Source organism: Equus quagga, chromosome 15 (genome assembly GCF_021613505.1).
Source record: "Equus quagga isolate Etosha38 chromosome 15, UCLA_HA_Equagga_1.0, whole genome shotgun sequence".
Classification (NCBI taxonomy): Eukaryota; Metazoa; Chordata; class Mammalia; order Perissodactyla; family Equidae; genus Equus; species Equus quagga.
Window position 1 is genome coordinate 79,162,982 of NC_060281.1, and position 25,273 is coordinate 79,188,254.

Below are 25,273 nucleotides of genomic sequence, written 5' to 3' on the forward strand. Positions count from 1 at the left end.
AGGCATTCAAAGGCGTGCGAGCTAGCGCATTAAAAGTCTTTAGGAAGAGAAGTCTCCCAATTAGAGTTGCCCTTTAGAACGACCTCTTTGGCTGTAGAGTGTAGAATCAACTGAAGCAGGCAAAGATTACTAAATTATCTAATAGCATCACTCAATTTTGCACGGGGCCTGCGGCCCGGAGCGCCGGCGCGCTGGTGCGCCCCCTGCCGGCCTTCAGCGGCCTCGTCCAAGGCCAGTCGGAGACGCCGACTGCGACTGCGCACTCCGCGGCCCACGGAGGCCGCCTCGGGACGCTTACGACTGCGCCGACCCGGCCCGGAAGCGGAAGTGAGCTCGAGTTAGCCTCGCGCGCTTCGCGGGCCGCAGCCACCCCCACCGGGTGGGCCCCGCCGGCTTGCGGAAGTGCCGGAAGCGGAAGTTGCTAGGACGTAGGGGTGTTGTTGGGAAAGGGTCGGGGTATTTTCGCGCTCCCCAAGTTGGCGCCGTGGCTGCCGGAGCAGGTAAAGCGGGACTGTGATACTTCACCAGCCTGCTGACCTGGCGCCAGCCCGGCCCCGAACACTAGCCCGAGGGGTGTGCTACCCGGTTCTCCGACTCTTTCCCTAGGGTCCTGGTGACCCCCTGACTCCAGGAGTCCCCTGTCCTTTCCCGGAGTCCCCGCAGACCCCCGCCATGGGCAACACGAGCAGCGAGCGCGCCGCGCTGGAGCGGCACGGCCATAAGACGCCCCGAAGGGACAGCTCGGGGGGCGCCAAGGACGGGGACAGGCCCAAGATCCTCATGGACAGCCCCGAGGACGCCGACCTCTTCCACTCCGAGGAAATGAAGGTGAGAGGGGGCGGGGGAATCGAGTCCCCTTGACTTCTGTTGAGGGGAGGACCCCTCTACTAGATTCCCCGCCAAGTCCCCTCTAAAATTCATCATCGCAAGCGGGAGGGAGGCGATGCTTGACCCCGGGCACTTAAAAACCTTGTAAGACCCCGCTTGGCAGTCCGAGAACCTGTATCTAATTACCGATCTGAGAAAGGCGCCCCGAGGGAGGAGGAGGAACTCACTTCCTTGAACATCATTAAGGAGAAAACAGCTCTGGGACAGCGTTTCGAATTCTTAATTAATTAAGATGGTCGAGTTAGCAGTAATTGAGCCCCAGCCTCTGCCTTTCTCTTCGGTTTAATTAATTGCACGGCTCTGAGGAGTCGTCCCTCACCTTCACGCAGACTGGCGCTTTTTGTAGTAGTTGGTTTTGCAGTTTATGGTCAATTTTGGAGATAAAGCAGCGCGCACACTACGCTGAAAGAGTGGAACAGCTGACTGCAGTTGCCAGAGCTGCTTAGTTCCCCCTAAAACTTTTGGCTCGCCCTGCTCCTTGAGAGCGGGCGTAGAAAAATGATCGACTTCTGGAGGTCAGTGTATGAGTGAAGTGTCAGTCTGAAGGAGGCAGCCAGCTGCCATTCAGCTCCCCTGCCCCCCGGTTGTTTAAATATGACTTAATATTTTAAACAAGCCAAAGCAAACATTTTGCAGGCCAAATTTGGACTTCCTGCCGCGGTCTGCTTTGTTCCTCAGAAACTCCGAGGATGGTTATTGACTCCTGTTTCAGCCACATTCCTGCTACCCACCTGATGGGGTCTGTTTCCAGCTGCAGGGCCTGGTCCAAGGACACGTAGTGATTCTGGCAGCTGATAGGTGTGTGATAGCTCCTAAAAAATGAAGAACTAATTCCTTAAAGGACAGTGAACAAAGTAGGTTTTGGAAAAATGAAGGTGCTCCCCCACCCACCCAACTTTGGCCTCAAAAATGTTTGCTTTGGTCTATTTAGAATATTAAGTCATACTCTGTGTTAGTATCCAGTTGCATATTAATCATCATTATCCATTAGGCTAATTGCCTGGCAACTCATTCCAGCTTCACTCTCGTTTTTTCTCATGTTGGGCTGGGCGATCACTTTGTTATTACATCCGCACTTGGATCCTGGCTTTGAATCTATAAAGAACCTGCTTTTCCTGGGCCCTGCCTGCTGTGACTGGAGGTGGCTTTCTGAATTTGTTGTATTTCTGAAAAAGGGTGTGCAAAGCGAACTTTGGAATCCTGTTTCTCCTATGATTTGGCATCCCTTCCCCCGGAAATAATTTTGGCCAAGGACGGCTATTTAAGACACCATAAGAATGAAACTGCTTTCTTCAAGAAGTGTTTGTTCTGTTGCTGTTCCATAACTCTTAGACGAAACGTTTAGCGTACAGATGATCCGTGGAGAATGATTTTAAACAGCGTCCATTATCAGTTCCTCAGAAGTTACTGAAATGATGCCGCAGACACACTGGCTTGAATGCCCCAGATACAAAAACGAAAAAAAGGCCACAGATCTGTGGTTAGTTGTCATGTCCTCAGTGGAAAGTGCTTCGGGAAAATCTGCCATTCTTTAATCTGTAGATCTTGTTAAAGCTTAAAGAGTGAAGGCATCTTTTAAGAAAAGCTCAGGTCGGTATTTGAAATGAAGGTGCTAGAAGCTCGCGCGACACCTTTAACGGTCTCTCTCAGCCTCCAGCTCCTGCTCTTCTCAAGTCTTTGGCTTCTGACTAGGAAAAATGTAAAAGATCTAGAACCACATGGGTTTCACCCAGAGTCAGACGTGTTTATTTCCCTCTTATTCTGGAATGCCTCAGTTTTACAGCACTCCCCGCACTAAAAGTTACTGTTTACCACGACAAGAGTCAGTCTTTGTCTTGTCTGTCTTTTTCTCCCCAGTGCCTGGATGGCGCTCGGTGAATAGTTTTTCCCTTCCTCAGAGTCTGGATTTGCCGGTTTTCAAGTTGACAACTCTGTATTGTCCCTAATAAATTTCCATTACTTCAAATCTTGCTTAATTATGGGAGAAAAATGATGCTGATTAAGCTAGTCTTGGATTCATCGCAGCCTTCGTCCCAATGAGTTTTATAGTTTCTCCCAGAATTGTGATGTAGACTTCTTTACTAACAATAATAAGGGCTAATAATTACTAAGCACTTAGCACATGTCACACTATGCAGAGCTGTCTGCTTCACAAAAAGCTTAAGAAGTGGTTATTTTTATCTCCATTTTGCAAGTGGGGAAACTGAGGCACAGCTAGTAAGTTAATGAGCCCAAATATGAACCGAGGTCATAACAGCTGCCTCTTTAAAATGAATTGTCCCTATTAGGGTAACTGTCTGTGGTAGGGAGCTCACTCACGGCTTCCTGCCCCTGAGTAGACCGCTCTGTTTCTAGGCTCCAGAGAAGGAGGAATTCCTGGCCTGGCAGCATGACCTGGAAGTGAATGATAAAGCTCCTGCCCAGGCTCGGCCAACCGTATTTCGATGGACCGGGGGCGGAAAGGAAGTTTACTTATCTGGGTCCTTCAACAACTGGAGTAAACTTCCCCTCACAAGGAGGTAATTGCTTGGCGATCATGTACATGTTTGTCTTAACCCAGCGATACTCTTGTTTCTACATAGTCTCTGTGGGGGAATAGAAGAGAATGTTTTTATTCAGTGGATGCTGAATGGAAAAATTACCTTGCTTAATAATTTGTAGGGTTCAGATCTCACACCCAATAGTCTCTAGGTTTAGAGGACGCTTTTCTTAGATGAAAATGTCTCACGGTTGCAAGTATTTCTGATTCATAGACACCTTTCACTTCGGATATTCAGCTGTGTTTGTCCAGGCAGAACTTCTCCTTCAGAAAGAGAGAAATCGATTCCTAGAGCAGTGGAAGGAGGTGTGGCCTGGGAGTCTTCAAGACTGGGATTTGAGGCCACCTTGGCCCAGCTAACCTGTCATTAACACCTGAGCCTCGGGATCCCGATCTTCAGAAAGGAATATCGGACCAGGTGGTCTCTGAGGCTCCTTCTGACTTTGACTCTGTATGACTTTTGTTTGAAAGGTACATGCTATGTAGGCATCATTAGCAAGACGATCGTAAAACACTTTGTCACGAAGCCTAGCAGGGACTCCTTCTCAAAGTGTCAGTGAAAAAGCCTCTTCACTAGTGAGTACTCTTGATGAACCGAAGGGAGAAACGGCGCCCTGCTGGGCCCGGCCTCATTACTGTCGGGACTGCCCGCTTTTCCAGCGGTAACAGAGGAGGAGGAGGAAGCCACTCGGCACAGTTACAAGTCAGGTCAAGTCAGAGGAACCAAACAATCAAATGAAAGAGGTTTCCTGGAACCTTGCTTAAGTGGTTCTGCGAGTTTCTTTCGGGAACTGTTTGTGCATCTTATTAAATTGATCCCCTCTCCTGCCCAAGGCAAACTGACGGAGGGTAGAACCCGGGAGCAGAGAGCTGTTTGTATCTGGTGTTGCTGTCTCCTTGGCATCCAGGCTGCCAGGTGGTATTTTGCATGCAGGTTGGGAAGACAAATGCCTATTTGTTGATGTTTTCATGGTAGGAATGTGGCTTCCGTGGATTTGAGCAGAGTGAGTTTTCAGGAAGACCTCTTGCCTCGCTGCTTCCTCATAGCTTGTCTAGATTGAGATCATTATACTGAATTGTCTAAATTGGTTAGAAATGTTGATTCTGCAGCAGAACTCTTGGTTTTACATGGAAATGTTTTCTTCCATGGCTGGTTTGCAGGTAAGCTCAGAGAGCCGCCCACTCAGCTGAAATCGTCTGCTTCCTTTTTCCTTGCAGCCACAATAACTTTGTCGCCATCCTGGATCTGCCCGAAGGGGAGCATCAGTACAAGTTCCTCGTGGATGGGCAGTGGACACACGACCCTTCTGAGGTACTCTTCTCCTGCCCTTGCTCCTCTGACTGCACAGTCCCAACAAATCACCTTCCCTTCTGGATTGTTGCCACGTCCCTTTGTCCTGCTGTTCAAAGTCCCTGTGTGTGGCTGAGCTAGATGCAGTGCTAATTGTCAGGCTGTTGGCACCCTTGACCAAGAAGAGCAGGGTGGCTAGCCAGGAGATGAGACCTTCCAGCCAGGAATGCCAAATCCTCTAGAAGAACTCCAGAGACCTTCCATGTTGTGATTTCTGCCTGTCTGTCTCTTCCCAGCCAATAGTAACCAGCCAGCTTGGCACAGTTAACAACATCATTCAAGTGAAGAAAACTGACTTTGAAGTGTTTGATGCTTTAATGGTGGATTCCCAAAAGTGCTCCGATGTGTCTGGTATGAACACAGTTATTTTATACCACGTGTGTACAGGTGGGGGCTGTGCAGTCTAGAAATACTCTTGTTTCTCTTGCCTCTCACTCTTGAGCTCAAGCTGCCCAATCAGGTGGACGTTTGTAGCTCTGTAAAGGGCCATAGAACTAATTCCTAACTCTGTCAGGTCAGGCTGTTGAAATTTAGCTCCGAGGGAGCTGTCAGTCGTTTTCCTGGTCTTCAGTGGGTCTGCCTCCACAGAGAGTAGACAGTGGACACAGAGCCAGAGCTTGAGTTCGTACCAGAGCCAGGGCCCAAGAGGTTCTGAGAGTTGCACTGGGTCAGGGATGAGCCAGCACTGGGGAAGCCTGCCAGCTCTCTGCCCACTCACTGTCCCCTCGAGGTGCCTGGAGAATTTCAGCCTGACGGGTGATAAATGGACACTCGGTGACCTTGGCCGTGACTTGTGTGGTGCGTTAGCACCTTGTCAGAATCCCTTCAGGGGAGAAAGAGGCTCACCACGGGAAACAGGCCATCCAGCACAGTCTGCTCAGTACGGTCCTAGTAAAACTGTGTCGTCTTCCAAGAATTGTCTAGTCATCGACCTTTCGATAAGTTGCTTCCATCCACACCCCACAGGAAGAAACTCCCTGGAAACATAATTGTTACAATTCAGGGGGAAGAATGTGTTATGATCTGAAGTGTCAACACCAGCTGCCTCTCCTTGTGGGGGTTTGAACACTTCCTAGACCCCCGAGGGAGGCAGTGACAAGGTGTCCCAGGACTGTGTCTGGTAGTCTAAGAAAATGGATTCAGTTCTGTTTACAGGACGAGTCTTCATTGTCACCTGGCTGGGCCTGGAGGTTCTGCCACCAGGGTCTTTCATTCTTATTGGCTCAGAAATTAAAGTGGTAAATCGACCGTGGTGGGCTTGCTGTGGCTGACAGGTCAGGTTGTTGAGCAGGAATTGGAAATCCAAAGATAGCATTCTTCCATCTGGAAAGCTAACTGATCTTTTAGAGAAATTCTTTCTTTTCACATAGGTGAGAATTGGAGGCTGGAGGAGATGTCCAGATAGCCCCTACTCGCCGATACATGGAATTTTAGGCCTCACACCAAAGCTTTTAGTTGAGCTGCAGCAGCACAGATCACCTGGGGAAGGAAAACTGACCCCTCGCTGCCGCTAAAGCAACTTCCCGCTTGCTGTAGACTTGTCCGATGTAGATACTCGCTTTCCCCAAATATGGATTGACTCCTAATGGCTCCGTCTTGTGCACTTAATGCTTTTCTCAGTTTCCTGCTCTGATGTGGTTGGGTCATGTGAAGGGAGCCTGTCCCCTAGAAATGGACGTGGAGGGAATTGGCAGAGCTAGGGCCTATCGGGTTTATTCTGGACAGCCCGAGGATTAGCGACCAGGCTCATCCCAGGTGCCCTTGGTTAACAGCTCAGTCCCTTTCAGCTAGCCAAACATCACTAAGTGAGCTGCTTCTGGAAGCTTCTTAATGTATCTGTATGATCGAGATACTCAAGAATTTGAAAGGAACCTGAGAGTGATGAAGTTAAAGACCCTTTAGAGATCAGCTTTTCAATTTTTTTTTTTTTTTAGTTTTGAAATGTGCCGGTGCCTTGTATAACCTGTTTTCGCCACTGCCTCTGTATAAACAGGCTGCTTTATCTTCTGTTTCATTCTGGTGGTAGTGCTCGTAACTTGAGCTTAGCCACTTAAGCCTCACTTGAAGCCTTGAGCTTCTTTGCGGTATTTGCCAGCCTGGCCTGAAGCGAGAAGGAAGCATTATTCTGCGGTGGCATGTGAGGTTAGGTTATTGTGAGCAGCTTCCTTGTTAGTCTGACCCAGACACACTTTGCCACAACTTCTGTCTTCCGCCAGCGCGTCTTGGGTTTTCTGCTGAATTTTATGACAGTCAGCCACATTCCAGAAGGGTTTTCTCATTGCCTCTGCTCTTCACCCTTGGAGCCTGTATATTCTCCAAGAGAATATAAATCTGTGTTGAGGGAACAAGAGACAAGGAGAACAAGGCAATACCATAAGTTAAATGAGATTGCCCCAGACCTGCTAACTTTCAAAGTAAATGTCCTCTCACCATCTCCCAACAGAGCTGTCCAGTTCCCCGCCAGGACCCTACCATCAGGAGCCCTATGTCTCAAAACCAGAAGAACGGTTTAAAGCCCCACCCATCCTCCCCCCACATCTGCTCCAGGTCATCCTGAACAAGGACACGGGGATTTCGGTGAGTGCACAGGCGTCTGCGGGCCCGCCCTCCATGCTCCTCCTTCAGTCCACCTCTTGCGAAGCAGCTCGTGAAAAAGCTCCATGTTGCCCACCAGTGTTAACTGCCAGGGTCCACATAGCAGGATGTTCCCGAGTGTGGGTGCGGCCTCCCCGTCCCACAAACCTTTCTGAATTTATCTTCCTTGTATTTCACTCTGCCTCAGCCCAAGCCCCATTCCTTGTAAGTTTCGTGACAAAATAACGTAACCAACCTTCCAGTAAGCTGTGTAATGAGATTTCTCCTCTGGTGCCCAGATTTTGGAATCTAGTTTGAATCACCAAATTGCTTTCAGAAACATCACTGCTCCTGAATCAAAATTTAGGGTATCTGGGTAACACACATTTCCTCTGAGAAATTGATATCACTCTCGAAAAGAATGTGTGCCCTCCTGGATCCTGAAGAGCATCCCGTTATTCCCTTGTGGTTAATTTTCCATTCCGTTTAACCTGGATTGCCTGGTTCTCCCAGCTCCAGAATGCACGGCATAATTCTTAGACGTTCTTGCACTTTGTCCAAGCCACCACCTCAAAGGCACAGGTGGTGAAGTCATCGTGCTGCTGCTCCGGACTCCACAGAGAAGTGGTGCCTGTGTGTTGAGATGTGGAGCTGAATGCACTCGTGTGCAGGCGTCCCCTACAGCGGTCATGGTGTGTTACCCGGGGACTCGCCATTCTCAGGGCACTAGGTCCTCCCGCCCCATCGAGAGTCCCCCCCATGCACACACGCCTGACAGCTTTTGCCCTACGCCTTTTTTGAATTAGCATTTATAAAATTGGGGAGTGTACATTGGAAAAAAATCCAGATATCTGGCCTTTCTTAAAAAATAGGAAGATAAGTGCCAGTCCTGTGTGAGCTTTTACAGAGTAATTGCGCCTCTCCCCCTCCCCCAATTATCCATTTCCTTCTTCAGGCTCCCCGGCTGCATCTTACAGACAAGAGTTTTGCAATCCACTACTCAGGAGCGTTTAGTATAAATTGCATCTTTCTGCTTTCTCTGAAAGTGCATTCATTGGACAGCTCTTTCTTCCTGCCCCTCCTTCAGTAAGAGGACAGAGCCATGGCCCCCACTTTAGACGCAAAGGGAAAGCCTGACCAGAGACACACACCATTGTGCCCAGCAGGCACGCAGGAAGCTCCTGTTAGTTGGATAATGAGGCACTATCCCCTCACCTCACCTCACCTGTCTTCTTGGACAAGCCCTTTCGCTGCCTGGTTTAGGAAAAAGGGGTGAGAGCCTGCTTCCTTTCCTCTGATACCTGGTGCTGTGAAATAAAGGGGAGAATCTTCTTGACTTCCCAATCCTCAATGCTCACGTGTGCTTTTGTTCCCCTCCAGTGTGATCCAGCTTTGCTCCCTGAGCCCAACCACGTCATGCTGAACCACCTTTATGCGCTTTCTATCAAGGTAATGACAGGTTTGTCGCTGTTAGAGCTGTTTCTTGAAGTGTGCCCTGATGCCCCCTAGCAACAGAATTATCTGGAATACTTTTCTAAAGGGCAGCTTCCAGGACCTGATGCACACTCACAGGCTCCTGTTCTGAAGGCGGGCCCAGCAATCTGTGTTTGTATTAAGCACCCTTGATGATTCTCATGCATTCAGGTTTGAGCCCCCATCTTAGTCCTGCTTTTGATCATTTCCACCCTCTTCCTCAGGATGGAGTGATGGTGCTCAGCGCAACCCACCGGTACAAGAAAAAGTACGTCACCACCTTGTTATACAAACCCATATGAAGAGCTGGGAGGCGACGGTGGGCCCCAGGGAACAGTTTGTACCACCAGGCTCCACGTGTGCATGTTTTCCACTAGAGAGAATGGACTGTAAATTTCTCATTTCACACTCTTTATAAGACATTTCATACCTGCCCAGTCCTGCTGGAAGGTTTGTTCCGGGTACAGCAGCTCCTGAAGCACCTCGGTCTGGAACGGTTCTCTTCGCACCCAGTGAGTGTGAGCTCGGGGCTCATCGAGGCCAAGAACGGAGTCGGGGAAGGCGGAAGGCCTGCAGCCCCACACCGCAGTGCGTGAGGGCGGCTGTGGTTCTAACAAGACAGCCTCTCAACTGGTCACAGAGATTTTTCCTAAGCCAAAAATAAACACTGACTACTTTGCTAGTAAAAAATCTGGGAAGCAGTGACCGAGGCCACACGAAATTTCTATCATATGTGCGTTTTTAAGGCCATGCATTGACCCTGTTGAGGCCTGACTGGAGCTAACAGCAAGTACAGTGTTGGTCTTGCCGGTCCTTTGAAATCAAAGCAATAGATTGTCTCCCCTTCTCTGCTCCAGGGAGGTATAATTTCTATAGAAATTAGAACCCATCTGATTTTCAGATGAAGTTTTACAATTGTTTCTTACATTAAATGTGCACTAAGTACTTTTTTTTTTAACCAGAGGTGGCTGACTATATAGCCTTAAGGCAATTTTTACATTACCCCGACTAGACTGTAGATCATGTGACCTGTGCTCAGCGATAATCTGTTCTCGAAGCAGACGGAAAACTGCTGCCAGACTTCTCCATCGAGCTGGGTGATCCTGAGGACTGGCCACCGTTCGCTGGAAGGTTGTGCAGCTTTTTCTTCTGAGCATACTGAGGTGATGGTGTTACCCTGACAACTTGGCTGAAGCACCCCACCCTAGCCCATGCCACCTTGCTCAGGACCTCTGTTCCTAGCAGGCTGCAGCAGTTGCTGTTGCTTGTTCTGGAAGGAACTTAGAACTTGACAGCAGCCTTCTAAATTTGTGTTGGGAAAACATCCTTTGGACCAAAGCGAACCTCTTTACACTCGGCCTAGTTTCCAGGGAGATGCTGCAGACATGCCCGTTAGCGTAGGTGCCTGTCCCCGAGTCAGCAGAAGCTGTCGGCATGCTCTGTGTTCCTGCTGGGAGGTGGGGGACTAAGCTCCCTGCTTTCTGGTATTTATTTGGTAAACCTGAGTCCGGAGTACCCTCTTTTGTTATTTTCAAAACACTGAATTACTGTCACCTTGACATACAGGTTTCAATAAAGCTTTGTAAAAATAACAGGACATGCCCTTGGAGGAAGCTTTGATTTTATTCACTCATTTGGAGGAGACGCTGGAACTCTTGCAGAGGTTTATTCAGGGCTGTGTTCTTCGGTCTTTCTCACGTCTCAGCACACACTGAAAATGGGACCAAGCTGTGGTACTCTGGGGCAAGGGAACGGGGGGGCTGCTCCAGCTGCCCCCAGAGCTGAGGACCATTCCCCTGACCCACCCATTCTGCATGCAGAGCTTGGAAGGTGTTAAGGAGCCTGTAAAACTGAGCCCTTCTGAACCACTCGGTCCTGAAGGGAGGCTGAGGAGAGGCAGCAGTGACGGCTCCTGGTTTAGGCAGGTTGGTGGCATCCCCAGGTCAGAGCTTTTGCTTCCTCTTGCTCATCAACAAGCACTCCAGGAGAGCCTGGGATCATGACGCCCGCTTGGAAGACACCAGGATGTTCTGGAGTCAGAGCTGTTCTCATCAGCTGAATGGGGCTCTGTCTTTTCTACCAAAGAGATGGAAGATGACAGGTGTACCTTTCATAGGCCTTTTCTTCCCAGGCATCAGGAAACATTTAAACATATTTAGGAGAAAACTGGGTCATTTGGTCCACTTGAGGTGGAGAATATCCTAGAAAGCATTTTTAGTTGAGAAATTAGCCGTCTCACCCTGAAAAGCCCAGGTCATGTAGGAACCCTAGATTAGGGACTGTAGGGATTATTCAAGGAGACTAAGGAAAAAGAAAAATCCTTTTTCCAAAACTAGGTAAAATATTTTAAAATACAACTGAAGATACATAGCTGAGTTCAGAAGTATAAAAGGGATATATTCAAGCACCAGGAATGAAGAAACCATTGCCGTGTCGGTGAGCTGTGAGCACAGCCCGTAGGCCCATGATGGGGACTTGGGGAGGGTGGTGGTGGGGCCAAGACCCAGGGAGGGGCCTCCAGGGCCGGGAATTGATACCCACGCCTGGGCAAGAGGCTCCTTGCATGAGTTAGCCCAGAACAGCACTGCCCTTTCCATAAGAGGAATTAGATAATCTGGCTGCTGGCCTGAGTCAGGGCTCAGAGGGAGCCATCAGCCCCCAGCTGCAGGGGGAAACAGCCAGCAGTCAGAAAATCCAGCACGCAAATTAGCTCTACCCATGAAGTACAGAAAAAGCCAAGCTGAAAGTCCACTGTAAAAACGAATGTGGAGGGGCTGGCCCCATAGCCAAGTGGTTAAGTTCGTGCACTCTGCTGCGGCAACCCAGGGTTTCGCTGGTTCAAATCCTGGGCGTGGATGTGGCACCACTCATCAAGCCATGCTGAGGTGGTGTCCCACATGCCACAACTCGAAGGACCCACAACTAAGAATATACAACTATGTACCGGGGGGCTTTGGGAAGAAAAAGGAAAAAAAATCTTAAAAAAAACCTACTAACCTGGAGCCAGTAAACCCCCTAAGAGTCGTCCGCAGCCCAGGGGCCACAGGGCGCTTGTAGGAGAGATGACTGCTGTGGTGGAGGAGTGGAGGCACAAGCTCAGGACACGGGGACATGGGTGTCAGCCTTCTCCACAGCTGTTTGTGTGTCTAAAAGACTTCATTCTTTAAAAAGCAACGCAAAAGGAAGTCCTTCTGGTCCAGCAGACTGCACACAGACCCAAGTGAAAGACATTTTATACCTACGAAGCTAAAGGCAATGGAGATTATTTCATGGATGTGGAAAAGGAGACCCTGCTTTGCCCAATCCCAGTGCAAAGCCACATGCAGAATTGATGTTTCCTATGACCCAGGTAATGTTTCCTCTGTTAGCATTCCCATTATGGGTGAGGAGTGGTTACATAGTTAGTTAAAGCTTAACCAAATTGCTTTTAAATGAAGACAGATTTTTTTCCCCTCCGGAAAATTATATACAAATGAATCTACAGAGCCAAAGGTAAGGCCTTTAAATTATTAAGATGTAAAATGGTACTGCAGGGTAAGCAGAACCACACATCATAGTATTGAAACCAAAGATCAAAGGACCAGGCAAGGCTGTTGCCTCCCCTCTGGCCCTGCTTCCTATGGGTGTCAATGTGAGGGAAGTCAGTCACAGTCTGAGACCTGATCAGAGCCTCCTGTCACGTTGGAGCTGGCCGGTCCCCACCACCTCCTCTCCCATAATGTGGACGTTGGACTGAGATTAGGGATGTCGATCCACTTCCGTTGCAGGCTAGCTGTGTGACCTTGGGCAAATCACATGGCCTCTCTTAGCCTGATTTCCTTCCCTGAAAAAGGGAAGGTGTTGGACTAGCACTAGGTGATCCCTAGGGTACTTTTCACTTCGTGTTGGGGGCCAAGCCTTTACAGCATGAATGGGTATGGCCACAAACAGGAAGTCCAGGGGCCAGAAAAGAAAAAAGTGCCAGCACCTCAGCTCACTCTATTAGGAAACCTCCGATTCCAAAGGCCAAGATTGAAAACTCAGCACATCAGTGATACCATCCATGGCCGACGTCAGAGACTAAACCACTTTAGGGGAAAACTTCTAGATGAGCACGATTTCATTTCTGAACATGTACTCAGTTCTCCCAGTACCTGACTCTCCTCCAGTGTTTACAAACGGTTTGAATGCAGTGATGAAGACCCAAGACTATGGCCCACTCAGATTGCCGTCCAGCTTCTGAGGAATCCCTCGTTAGCACCTGTCTTGATCAGCACTTTGTGGGAAAACAGAAACTAGAACCTTCTGCCCTGAAACACTAACTATAATTGTCTTCAGGAGAAAACAAGGAGGTTACTAACATCCATGGATTTCTCCTAAAACCCAAGTCATCCCAGCTACTTGTAAAAACACCCACAGGGCCTTCCTAAGTCGTCCCTGCTTGGAGTCAGCCCCTTGGAGAGGATCCTGAAAGCTGGAGCAGCGGGGCCCACTCTCTGAGAGGAACCACAGCTCCGCCTGCAGAGTCGGCTCCCACGACCACCTCTCCAAGGCCCTTTGCCTCAAGGGGGTGCAGCCCTTATGCTGCCCTTTCTACCCTCTGGAGTGAATTCTCCCATCTCATCTGGAAAACTCAAAAGCAAATGAAGAACACAGGAGCCAGCTCCAGTTGTGTGTACCCTGGGTCAACTTTTCCCGTTTTTGTGGTTCTCTGAAAGACAGCCTGAGTTGTGTATAGTAGTAAAGTCACTTTCAAAGTTCTTTCCTCTACCTCTGACAACCTCCTCAGGGCAAAGAGAGTTCCATTAATCATTGACAGACTCAAGGGAAAGCAAAGTGATCAAGGCTGTACTATATTTCCACTAACCCCACCCTTTCCAGCACCCAGAAAATAAAGTTTCAACATTTGATTAGGCAAGTGATAAAACATTTTTCTCATATAAACACCATGTGCCTGGAGCCACAGTCTCCGTGCTTTAGACATCATAAACAACATTGAAACTGCCAAAAAAAAATCCGACCAGAACAGGCCAAAGTTTCTCAACCTCAGCACTACTGACACTGTGGGCCAGAGAGTTCTTTCTGGTGGGTGGGGGGTGAGGGGGCGGGCCGTCCTGTGCATTGTAGGATATTTAGCAGTATCCCTGGCCTCCACCCACTAGGTGCCAGAAGTACCCCCCAATTGTGACAACCAAAAATATCTCCGGACGTTGTCAGATGTCCTCAGGGGAGGGGAGCAAAGTCACCCCTGGGTTAGAACCACTGGAACAGGCCTATCTAACTGTTGTCTTATAACTGAAAGCTTAGCCGGTGCCACCCCAGTGGGCCTAGCCTTAATGCTTTGGATTTAAATCTGCATGAATGTTTTCTAAAGCAAATCACATTCAAGAACGCCAATACTGAAGACAGGCTAGATATTAAGTCCTGTTAAGCAAATCATCTCTTTGCGGCCTAAGTCTCCAGATCCTAAAGTTTCATGGTTATGAAATTGGGTGTGCAATCAATGTCTCTAAGTCTGGTGAAAATTAAGTTGTAAGCACAGAAAACGTGACATTTAGTTTTACGCTTAAGAAACAGGAGTGGCACCACAGAAGGTTGGGCCCCATTTTATGGTGTGGCTGAGTAATTTGTTGGTTGTTTCTTTGAGGTCATTCCTTAGGGTCCAAAGAACCTTTCTGGTGCATTCCTTTTGGAACCAAAGCATGTTTACTTAGGCTTTTGCAGTATTCTGTGGCTGCAAAGAATCCTCAGGACAATAACTGAAATCGTTGGTTAATATTTAATGGACTTTTTCTATTAAAAGGAAAGAAAGGTTCCAACATTTTACCTGTCCATCTTCTGAATTATTTTCATTCTTACATTTGTGACCTTTGGCAGATTTCTATCGACAACAGTAAAACACAAAAAAACAATGGCAACTACAGTTCCTGTCACAAGCCATGTCAGATACAACCCTGCAAGTCAAATTTTGACTGTGGTCAGATTACTTCATTGGAAAATAAAAATCAAAGACTAAAAGCAACGGGACCTATGAGAAAATCACCATTTGCCAAAACCAACGTTTGTCTGGATCAAGCAAAGTTTATACTAACAAACTAAGAAATTGTAGAAAAGATTTACCTCGCAGACTATATAAAATTTATTAGTTAAAGATAGAAGTATTTACATTTTAAATTACCTTGATCTGAACTCCTCCAAGGAAATCTACATCATTAAATTCCCCATGCCCTTATAATAGATGAGAGAAATTTTAAGGTGACCTGTTTTCCTGGTTAGCTGCATTATAGGACAACTGGGTAATCCATTCTCGAGTAATCCTTTCAAAATGGCCTATTTGACTGCATAAGGAGCTTTCCAGTTTTGCAATCCTATATAGTGACCTTAATAGACAGTTCATGGTTCACTGGAAGTAATGACCAAACTTCGACAATGTCACACTTTTGGAAGAGAACATCACCAATCTGCTGATTCCGGGAGAGGAGCACGCTGTAACCACTGTGGCTCTCCCATCCCACCCCAGAGAAAAAGCCACCCTGCAAAGAAAGGAAGGTCCCCTGCCATGACATCAAGCCTATGCTGACACTGGCCACACTTAGGATTTTTGTGGTCTCTCTCAAGAAAAGAAGAGGTCATTGCACTAAGGCAAACATTTTAGATCACTGCTTTATTTCACTATTGTTCGACAACAGAGTTCATTCCTCTCAAGGTGGATCTTGAATTGTTCTTTGTGTTCTTTTCCTCGTTCTGATTAAAAAAGGTAATGAAGAAAAAGCCTGTACTTTTGGAGACCTAGAATCTTATTTATGCTAATAAGCTTTTGACTGCAATTTCGTGTTACGATATTTCCTGCTGGCATCTTGGTGGTCACACGGAGCTCCCCCACCCTCCAGTGAAGATAGCTGTCCACAGCTACCACCGTTGAAACCAAAAGTAAGTGTTGAAAAATGCACCTTGTACAATAAAAAAGTAGAAACCAATTCAGTTTCCTTTTCTTTTTTTTTACGAATATAAAGTTTCTTGTAAATATGTACAGTCTTTTGAGCTAGTTCTATAGCAGGAAGCATTTCACAAATGAGACACACGATATACACTTTAAGGGCTCAAGAAGCCCATTTCTCATGGAGATCCTAAATGAAATGCCAAGACTGAAAAACCAATTTTCAGTGACCTTTCCAAATACTGTGGACCAAGAGACAAAATCTTCAGCAAACATTCAGTCAGATCTGCCCCGGGGGGAGGGTGGGGATGCACGATGATCCCAAAGACTCCAAGCAACATGTAAAACACGACAGCGTGACATTTGTCAAGGATGCGACAACATGGAGGGAGGGTCGTGGGCGTTTCAAAGGAGAAAGCACTTAGGTTAAGAGATGAGCAGGAAGGAGCCAGGATTTGGGCCAGGTTGCAATCTGGAAAGTGAACTGAACTGTGGACATGTGGGCTGAAACACGGTCACGTTCACCTGCTGTGGTGAACACAGCCTACCTAGGATGTGCGTTGGTTGCTGGAGGCGCGCCTAAAAGTCATGGAGAATCCAAAGCAGGAGATGCCTTGTGGGAGATTAAAGGCAGAAGTAAGGCCGCTAGTTAGCTTGCCAACTGCAAAGCCTCTAGGTTGGTTCTTTACTGTTTGCCAGGAATTCCGCACTCCAACAGAGGGTAAAAACAGTGTGAGCCGCTCTGCACCTAAGGAGGACTTCCCGACCCCAGCAGAGGTGGAAGAGTTGAGCTGCGGCTGCCTTCTCAAACTTCCTGGTCTTAGTCTAGCCCTAGGGAAAGGCTCATTTGGGAAGTCACAGTTTCGTAGGGTAGAACCATGCTGGGTTTCATGTGAACACACAGTCAGTCATCCGCGAGGGAGTCGGCAGGGAAGCATGGAAGTGTGAGGTGGTGGTTTGCTGAAATCCTTCTCTGGTCGTAAGGCTTGAGCGTTTGGTTTTTTGTTTGTTCAGTGCTACAGACTGCAGCTTGTTGTGGCCAGTGAGTTGGCAAGTCGTCAGAGGGTCTCAATTCGGTGGGAGCTATGGTATGGGACTAGTACATTGGCAGAGCAACCCAAGGGGGGCAGCCAGTTGGGGGGCAGCACATGCAGTGAACCGCCATGCAGAACTCCCGGACGGGTCTCTTCCCATCCCAGGGTGGGGATCAGTGTGCCGTCAAGGGCAGGAGGTGGGTGTCCCCGGTCCCCCCTGGACCCAGAGACCCATTAATGCTGGGCTCAGAGCGAGTGTATTGCATGCTTTCCTGGCCAAAGCTACATGGAAAGCGGGGACAGCAGGCTGGGGAGATGATGCTGGGGGCGGGGAGGGTAAGCTCCTCGAGGTCCCTTGGCCCCAAGTCACTGCCTCCGAGCTGAGGCCCGATGACCTCCGTACATTCTCAGCTGGTGGGAGGGGAAGTCGTCAAGGCCATAAAAGGCAATGAGAACAGTAAACATTTGGCTAAGATGTCACCCTGCTAAAACAGGGCCATCTATGTGGATGGACTGGAACGAGAATGAACCTACGTGAGCGCAGGAGGTTGGCCAACTGGCGGGGACTCTTCTATAATACGTCTCAGTAGCAAAGACCTGATGGTGTGATCTAGCTAAAAATGACTACAACAGGAAATACATTGCTATTCAAATCTATTAAGAATTCTGTCATCTTTAAAAAAAAGAAACGCAAGAAAAAAAACAAAACCAAAAGAAAACCAACCAACCCTATGATCTTAGAGTAGCTATTAATTAGGATGCTAACCACGTGGTAGTTAGCGCCTGGTTGGTTCCCTTGGATGAACTGGTACAGGCTAGAGCTAGGTACAAAAGTTTATGAATGCTTTGAAAGAGTAACAAAGTGCGCAGAGGGTGACTGCAGGAAGCTGCCGACAGCTCCTCAGGCCTCAGCCCCCTGCTCCTCCTGGATGCAGGGTGTCCGTGCTGAGGGGGGTCTGGGTCCAGCTATGCCATGGGGTGGCTGAGCAGATGGGCGCTGGGGTCCCCTTCAGCAGAGTTCCGTAGTGTGTGGTGTTTTCCTGCAGATTAAGATGAGGAGTTGGTTTTCCGGCTGAGAATTATACTGAAGACTGGTCCCACACCTAGGGGCAAAACAAGGACGAGGGTTTTTAGCCGTCAGAGGCCAGAAACTGCCCTGGCTCACTTTGCATAACCCAAACAGGAAGCTCGCAGCCCCTGGTCTCTCAGCACAGTGCTCTGTGCTCTGTAGGGCAGCACTGGCAAGCAGAGGCAATTCCCTCAAAGCTTGGGGTCCGTCAGGGGGAAAAATTCACTGGGAAGTCTATGTATGTATTTCTCCTGTTACACACACACGTACACACACCGTTTTATCGGTAAATCGTAAGGGATAAGAAAAAACATTTAGATGGCTTTTCCTCATCTCTAATGGCAAGGGCGCCGACAGTGAACTGCAGATGGCGTTAGGAGAATGCCATCCAGAAAACTGGCTCCCAGTGACACAAAGGTGGCTCTGCTATCCAGAGAGGGCCCTGGAGCCGGCTAGCCTACTAAGGAGGCACCAAACACTCGGGCCTCCCCCTGCTTGTGGGCCCCCTTGTCTTCAATACATCCCTCCATCTCCTCGATTGCTAAGCTAAAAACTGCACAGATAATACAGGCACGCGATTTTAAAATTTCAAAAGGTTCAAAGTTCTAGAAGGCAACCACTGTTACCAGTTTCCGTGTAGGAAAATTCTTGATGTACGTGTGTGTGTACTTGTATGTGTGTTTGAAGAAAGACACTTGGTATAGTATGTTACGGTTTGTGTTTAAGAAGGGAGAATACACATACGTCTCTGCTTGCAGGATGCACAGATCTCTAGAAACTGTGAACGCTGGTTGCCTCTGGGGAAGGAATACACCCTTCAGTAGCTATTACCTTTTGAGATGCACACACACATTTTCCATTTGCTTAGGAAGCCTCTTCTTAAGCACCTTTTCTTCCTATACTTGTTCTATGTCCCACAAAGTCTGAATGACAGTGATGGAGTGCCTTTTTCACAACAGGGGCCTCAGCTCCCCAGGTCACTCCTCTGGCCTCGGATGGTGCCTCACCTTGTTGACCTGGGACAGTGGGGTTCGCACGGCTCCCACAGGCAGCCGGCCCCTGCTGCTGTCTTCAAAGAGCCTCCCAGGGGACCGTTCCCTCCGCGTGCTGAGCATCCGGCCCGGGGACTTCTCGCGCTCCAGAGGGCGGCCAGGAGACTTGTCTCTGCGCAGCTCCGTCCGCCCCTCTCGGTAGCGGTGGGGTGTGCTTGGCTCTCGCGGGTGGCTGGGGCCTTCGGGTGGTGCTGGGCTGGAGGCCACGCGCTTGGTGATGTGCTCGTTGTACGTTGGCGGGCCTCGCTTGTTGGGGCTGCTGGCAACAGGAGAGGGAGGTGGGGGAGCTGAGAAGTCACAACCCCAGGGGGGCATTCTCCTTCTCTGAGCATCCCCCATGCCCCACCACCAATTATTAGAAAAAGATCACACCTGGAGTTCTTCATGCTTTTTGTTTGATTTTGGTAGCGAGGACAGGGAAAGAAAGAAAAAATGACAACAAAGGAAAATAAAACTTCCTGGTCTCTGTGCATGCTTTTTACTGAGCACCTACTGTGTGCAAGGCCCTGTGGCAAGCTCTTTAGGTGCTTTAACTCGTTAAGTCATCCTAACAGCTCTACAAGCTAGAAACAAGCTTGACCCTCACTGTACAGACAAGAGAATGGAGGCACAGAGGCTGGGCGACTGGCCTGAGCCACCGAGCAGCAGGGCTGGGATTCCAATACAGGTCAGTCTGATGTCATAATCCCCTTACTATATCCTCCTGACCTAGTATTTCCCAGGGACTAGGAGGCACAAAAGGAAGTCGTCATTTAGGGGTGAAGCCTGCTAAAAGCCCCTCAACGCAAGGGAGCAGCTTTGAAAAAGCCTGTACTCAGCACGGTCAGCTGCCATATCTGTCCCACTCCTGTGCCTGGTGTTTGGTCATCTCTCCTTCCAGGTGGCTTTCCAAGAGTCGCGGTGGCACCTGATGCTGATGCGAGAGATGTAGGGATCAGGCCTGATGTAATTAGGAAACTGAGCAGGGCAGACAAAAACAGTACAGCTGGCTCAAAAAGTGTCCCTGCCTCCAAAGGTTGATGGTTAATAACCAAACAATTGAAAACACTGGGTCCTTTCTGTATGACCGATCCAAACCACCATCCAGCCCCGGCCTGGATATTTCAAATGAAGATTTCAGCAGACATGGCCCTAACCACCTCTCTGAAGAAGCAAGATGCAGAATTACAGAGAGAACTGAAACACAGCCTTCCAAGTCAATTCTTTCCCACCCACGAGGAGCAGAAAAAGGACTCGGGTCCTCATTATCTGAGCATAATTAGTGCCGGGAAGAGGCAACCTACTTAAAATGGGAACAACATTTTATAGAGACTATTACTTGAAGACATATTTTGATTGATTGGGGCTTTATCTTGGAAAATAAAAGTAGAAATCAGGAAAAGAAATTTATTTTATCCTAGATATTTTTAAAATCTAAATTACAATTGCAATTACATGCTGATTCTAAGAATGAACCAAGTATGACTCACATACTGACTTATTTTGCTCTAATTTTCTCAACAAAATTGTAGGCTAACATGCTAGATGACATCCTTTCCATCAATGCCAGACTTCTGCAGTAAAATCATAAAGTCATTTCTTCAAAAATATTGGAGAATGTCATTGGTTTTCCCAAAGGCCTACTAATCCTTGATATTTAAATCTTTCTCTTTGGAAGGGACCAAACTTGTTTATTTTTTTCCTTCAATTATTGGTCTAACTGCCAGAATCTCTTGCCAATCCCCATAAGTGAAAGCAACTGAGCAGCAAAGACACTGACCCATTGAGGAAAGAGAGACTCCAGGGCAAGCTTGAGGGCCAAATCCAGAGAGATGCCTGTTTTTATAAATAAAGTTTTATTGGAACACAACCTTTCCCATCTGGTTATGCACGTTCTGTGGCTGGTTTCACACTATGACAACAGAGTTGAGTAGTTGAGACAGACCATACGGCCTGCAAAGCCAAAAATATTTACTAACTGGACCTTTTCAGACAAAGTTTGCCACCTCCTGCTCTAAAACAGGAGAGAGCAGTGAGCAGAGATAATTTTATAAGTGGTCGGTTCATTGTGAATAGTTTCATGTCTTCCTCTTGCTTCCCCATGCAGCTCTAACTGTGAAGATTCCAGGTGACATGCTCAAAAAGCCAGAACCCCTATGTTATGTAAAATTTGAGATATCTCCGATTTCAACATCTTGAAATCAAGGTTTATATTCATCTCTAGTCATGTGGCTTTAAGATGGAAGACAAAAAAAATAAATCCCAAGTAGAAGAATTACATTAAGCCTACCTGTAATGGAAGATAAATTATAAAACGTGTTCACAGAGGCCCATCATAAAGCAAGGGAGAAGGTGCTCACTGCCCAGAGGAAGAAAGATGGCTCAAGGAAGGCCATTTGGGATGTCGGCTTAGATTAATGGGACGAAAGAAAACACCCATCATTCTAGGCCGAGTGGGCGGTCTTCCATCTCCATACCCATTAATGACCAATGATCTACGACAATGATCTACGTCAATTTTATGTTTTCCGCAAAGAGTTACATTTCCTGCTCTGCTAAACAGACCACGGCAACGAGGCCTGCAGTGAATCGCACTGAGCCGAGCTGGCCCTTTACATTCTGACCTGCCCAAAGCAGTCAGCATAAAAAGACCATTTGATAAGCAAAGAGACAACTAAAGACTAATGCTGATTTTCCAGATGTGTCCAGCAACAGCAGGAAAGCAACAGCATTATTTCTGCCCCGAGTTCACAGGAACCGGAACCATTTTAGACCAGAGAATAAGCAACTCTTTCTAGAGACACCCTATAGTCTCAAAAGGAAGGTGCCTGGCCAGCTAACTAGTGAGGCAATGGAGAAAAAAATATCTAATTACAGTACTTTGATTTGTTCTTGGCATGACTTGGAAACTACTTAAAGAAACTCTAGAAATTTTCAGAGGAGGACTATAGCCCTTTGAGCAGTCACTCTTGAGGCAGGGTTAAGCCAAAACAGGAACAGCTGGTTATTTGGCACTTCTGGTTTTCCAGCAAGTTCCTGGGATTAAAATCACACTGACCAAACATTTCAGACTAACTCTTATATTTCAACAAAAGAAAGAGGGACTATTCATTAGGACATAGTCCCAGAATATTAAATTGATGATGTTCTTTTCCAAGATGTAAGGATTTTCTATTTATTTACTTTTTTCTTTTTGCTAAGGAAGATTCACCCTGAGCTAACATCTGGTGCCAATCTTCCTCTTTTTGTATGGTGAGCCACTGCCACAGCATGACCACGGACAGACGAGTGGTGTAGGTCCGTGCCTGGGAACTGCATCCAGACCGCTGAAGTGGAGTGTGCTGAACTTAATCACTAGGCCACCAAGGCTGGCCCGAAGCATTTTTTCATATTAGAGGTGGTTCCTCCACCAAATTGTGAGTGCCTTGAGAATAAAAGCAGTGTCTTCTTCATCAGTGTATCCCAGCCCCAGATATTGTAAGTCTGGCGCATGGTAGGCGGTCCACATAACTCTTCATAGGATAGACATGTGAGGCTTGTAAACCTGTCCAGAAAATTAAAATCCTAGGCCAATTAAATACTCCCCTGGGTTAAATAATCTCAGACCTTCTTTGCAGACCAAAATCTTAAACTTAACATATCTCAAACCTACACCTCAGCCTGGATCTGGCTCCTAGCCCTCTGCCTTAAGACAAGGCTGGTCCCACTTCCACACACTGCTGGTGGGATCATAAAAGGGTACAGTCTCTGGGGAGGAAAACTCAACATCTGTCAAAACTACAAACACACATCTAGTGGTGTCCATCAATATACTGACATGGAGCAATCTCTGAGATACATCAAGTTACAGAAGTGTATGCATAGTGTGCTATCACCTGTATTAAGAGAAAAGGGAAGAACAATTCCAGAATGGTAAAGACCTCCAGAAACCTGTTCCTCCATAAAAGTAACAAGAACACTGGCAAAAATGATCAAAATCAACTTTTCAGAACTCTGGAAACTAACCAAAGACTTGCAACAATTTGAAGAGACTTTGTGCAAGAAAAATAGCTGAATCTCAGTAAGAACAACAAGCTTTGTGAGATTTTTAACTTGACCTATCCCCACCCCCCTCTCCCCAGATCTGCAGTAGTTTTGAAACCAACAGTTTTAGAACCACAGGAGCTGTGAAAACCAGCAACCTAGCAGCCACTGGAGGAAGCAGATCAGGATTGAAACTCCCCAAAAAGCCCTATCTCCAGAAAGTTGTTACTATCTGTCTTGTCTGGCTACTCCCTGGAAAAGACCATTATCAGGGCTGGTTTTTATTTGACCTGACTCAGAGCTTGCTCATGAGAAAAGCCCTATCTTTAGACGTTCATTGAAAACAATCAGCGGCAACCGTTTAACATGGCAAATGCCGGAGACAGGAATACCAGTTGGGGAAAACAAGAGGCTGGTCAAAACACTCAAAAGGAAAATCTGAGAATAAGATGTCTATGTGGGGGTTTGAAATGATCCTGCTTATTCCTAGGGATCTAGGCTGTGCACAAGCCCAGGAAAAACCTGAGAAGGCCCCAGTGTGTCAGCTCTGGCTGACTTTGAGTGTGGAAGGTATGCCCCCAACACACACACACAGAGCTCCTCAGCAAAGGATGGGAAATTTACTGGTTCAATGCATTTAAGGAAATCTCTGTCCAATCGAGCTGACCACTAACCTAACCAAGCAGAAACTTCAATGGCCCCACATAACAAAGAACACAAACTTTACAGAATTAGTCCAGGAGAGTCAGGAAATAAACAGTAACAACAAGAACAAACCTGAGGGCGGGGAGGGCAGGGGTGATTTCCAGAGTTGCCACATTATATTATTTGAAATGTTCAGTTTTCAACAAAAAATTATAAGACATTCAAAGAAAAAAGAAAGTACAGCCAATACGTACGGCCTCGTTTCTTCTGGGAAATCCTCCCTGGCCCCCCAAGTCCAGGCCAGGGACCCTCCTCTGAGCTCCCACAGTGCCTTAAACTACCCCAACCCAAGCTTCATCCTTCTAGGCTGTGTTGTAATCTGATTTCGTGTCTCTCTCCCAGTGGGCTTCATCAGGAAGAGGATGCATCTGGCTTATTCACCACTATATCTCCCTTAGCAAGCCCAACTAACAGGGAAGAATATCTGCTAAGCGATGAATGCATAATTCAAGCTCCATTCCAAACAGCCACAGAAAATACCCCCCAGAGAAAGGCTAGACATTCCCTTCTGCCTTTTGCAAAGGGGTAATTTAAAATTCTCCTGACACTTATAAAGGACTGTGTCATTGCAGTGCTGTAGATTTCAAAGAAATGAGTGGCTTGAGCTTGAATACTGAAAAACCTCCAGTCAGTTTAGCAAGATTTCCTTCTGCTTTGCAGAAAAGAACTTTGCCCCCTGTAATGAGGAAGAGGAGAAGTGCAGTACCTGCGGGAGGTGGAGGGGCCCCGGTGGTGGTCAGTGCCAGTCTCCTTCACAAGGTTTCCTTTGCAGCAAATGACCCTTAATTTATCCTGGTATGAGGACGCCAGGTAAATCGCTCCTGAGGAAATTGCAGGGCCCAGGTAGCGTGGGTTCGGGATTTCCAAATATGCTCGGGCGGGGGTCCTGCGGAGTTACAGATGAGAGTTTGCATGCAGGTGACCTCCATTGCTAGGTGGGATAGGAAGAAACAGGTGCCCAGCCCTGACACCCAACCCCAGCACCTGAGCTTTTCAAAGTCTAGAGGGCAATGCTTACCCCAGAGAGGAGCGTGCCTGGATCTCAATTACTTCAAGTGAGTTGAAGTGGGTCACAAACAGATAGGGTTCTCTGTAGGCTGCGTGGCCACCATGGAAGAACAGTGTGGGGCAAAGAAGGATTAAAAGAGAGAAAATCAAAACCTGGCTGCAATGCATCCTTGGACCCAGCAATCCCTCCTAAAGGAACTGACCCTACACCTACAGCCACATGCCAACATAATGGGGCATGTTCAATTTTATTCACAACCATGTTGTTAGAACAGAGGATGAGAACCAACTCCAGTGCACATTCCAGGGGATCAGTTAAGCAAATTATGGTACATCTATGGAATTCTACACAGCTGTAAAAATACATGAAGAAGCTCCGTATGTTCTGATATGGGGAAAAAACTGAGGTGTATCTGGTGCATAAAACAAAGGTTCAGAATAATGTGTAAAGTATGCTGCCAAACAGATAAAAAAAGAAGGGGGAGGTGGAGGATAAGAATATATCTGTTTTTTGTGTCTGTATTTGCATACAGGATTGGAAGGATAAGAAACTCCTAAAAGTTCTTTTTTCCCTTGGGGACGTGGGGACAGAGAATCTGGGAGTCAGGTAGCATGGATGAGACTTTTCATTGTATACCTTTTTAAACTGTTTGATGTATACA

At 47.4% G+C, this 25,273-nt stretch overlaps 2 protein-coding genes across 8 annotated transcripts in view; one reads left to right on the plus strand and one right to left on the minus strand.

Annotated features, from left to right (window-relative positions):
* Positions 1 to 344: 344 nt before the first annotated feature.
* PRKAB1 (protein kinase AMP-activated non-catalytic subunit beta 1) lies at positions 345 to 10,422 on the plus strand. Of its 2 annotated transcripts, XM_046640802.1 has the most exons (8): positions 345 to 500; positions 607 to 828; positions 3,244 to 3,407; positions 4,646 to 4,739; positions 5,015 to 5,129; positions 7,222 to 7,355; positions 8,733 to 8,801; positions 9,050 to 10,422. In XM_046640802.1, exons 2-8 carry the CDS (start codon positions 673 to 675, stop codon positions 9,125 to 9,127), a joined length of 810 nt encoding a protein of 269 aa, XP_046496758.1. In that variant the 5' UTR covers positions 345 to 500; positions 607 to 672; the 3' UTR covers positions 9,128 to 10,422. The 2 variants fall into 2 exon arrangements, with proteins under 2 accessions (XP_046496758.1, XP_046496757.1); XM_046640801.1 differs by having other exon boundaries at positions 350 to 828.
* Positions 10,423 to 13,636: 3,214 nt separating this feature from the next.
* Positions 13,637 to 25,273, minus strand: part of CIT (citron rho-interacting serine/threonine kinase) — a 156,192-nt gene continuing 144,555 nt past the window's right edge. For 4 of the 6 annotated variants that reach the window (XM_046640859.1, XM_046640861.1, XM_046640860.1 and 1 more), the window contains 4 exons: positions 24,622 to 24,700; positions 24,310 to 24,489; positions 18,852 to 19,155; positions 13,637 to 17,878 (listed from right to left, as the gene is read on the minus strand). In XM_046640859.1, the coding sequence (XP_046496815.1) occupies positions 17,855 to 17,878; positions 18,852 to 19,155; positions 24,310 to 24,489; positions 24,622 to 24,700 (587 nt within the window). In that variant the 3' untranslated portion in view covers positions 13,637 to 17,854. The remainder of the gene's footprint in view (positions 17,879 to 18,851; positions 19,156 to 24,309; positions 24,490 to 24,621; positions 24,701 to 25,273) is intronic. The other 2 variants (XM_046640858.1, XM_046640862.1) reach the window with 2 other exon arrangements.

What these genes read in the sequence shown, in the direction of transcription:
- PRKAB1 (XM_046640802.1), top strand. Translation starts at nt 673, where the DNA reads ATGGGCAACACGAGCAGCGAGCGCGCCGCGCTGGAGCGGCACGGCCAT. An exon ending in AAACTTCCCCTCACAAGGAG is followed by an intron (nt 3,408 to 4,645) that starts GTAATTGCTTGG and finishes TTTTCCTTGCAG; the next exon opens with CCACAATAACTTTGTCGCCA. An exon ending in GGACACACGACCCTTCTGAG is followed by an intron (nt 4,740 to 5,014) that starts GTACTCTTCTCC and finishes GTCTCTTCCCAG; the next exon opens with CCAATAGTAACCAGCCAGCT.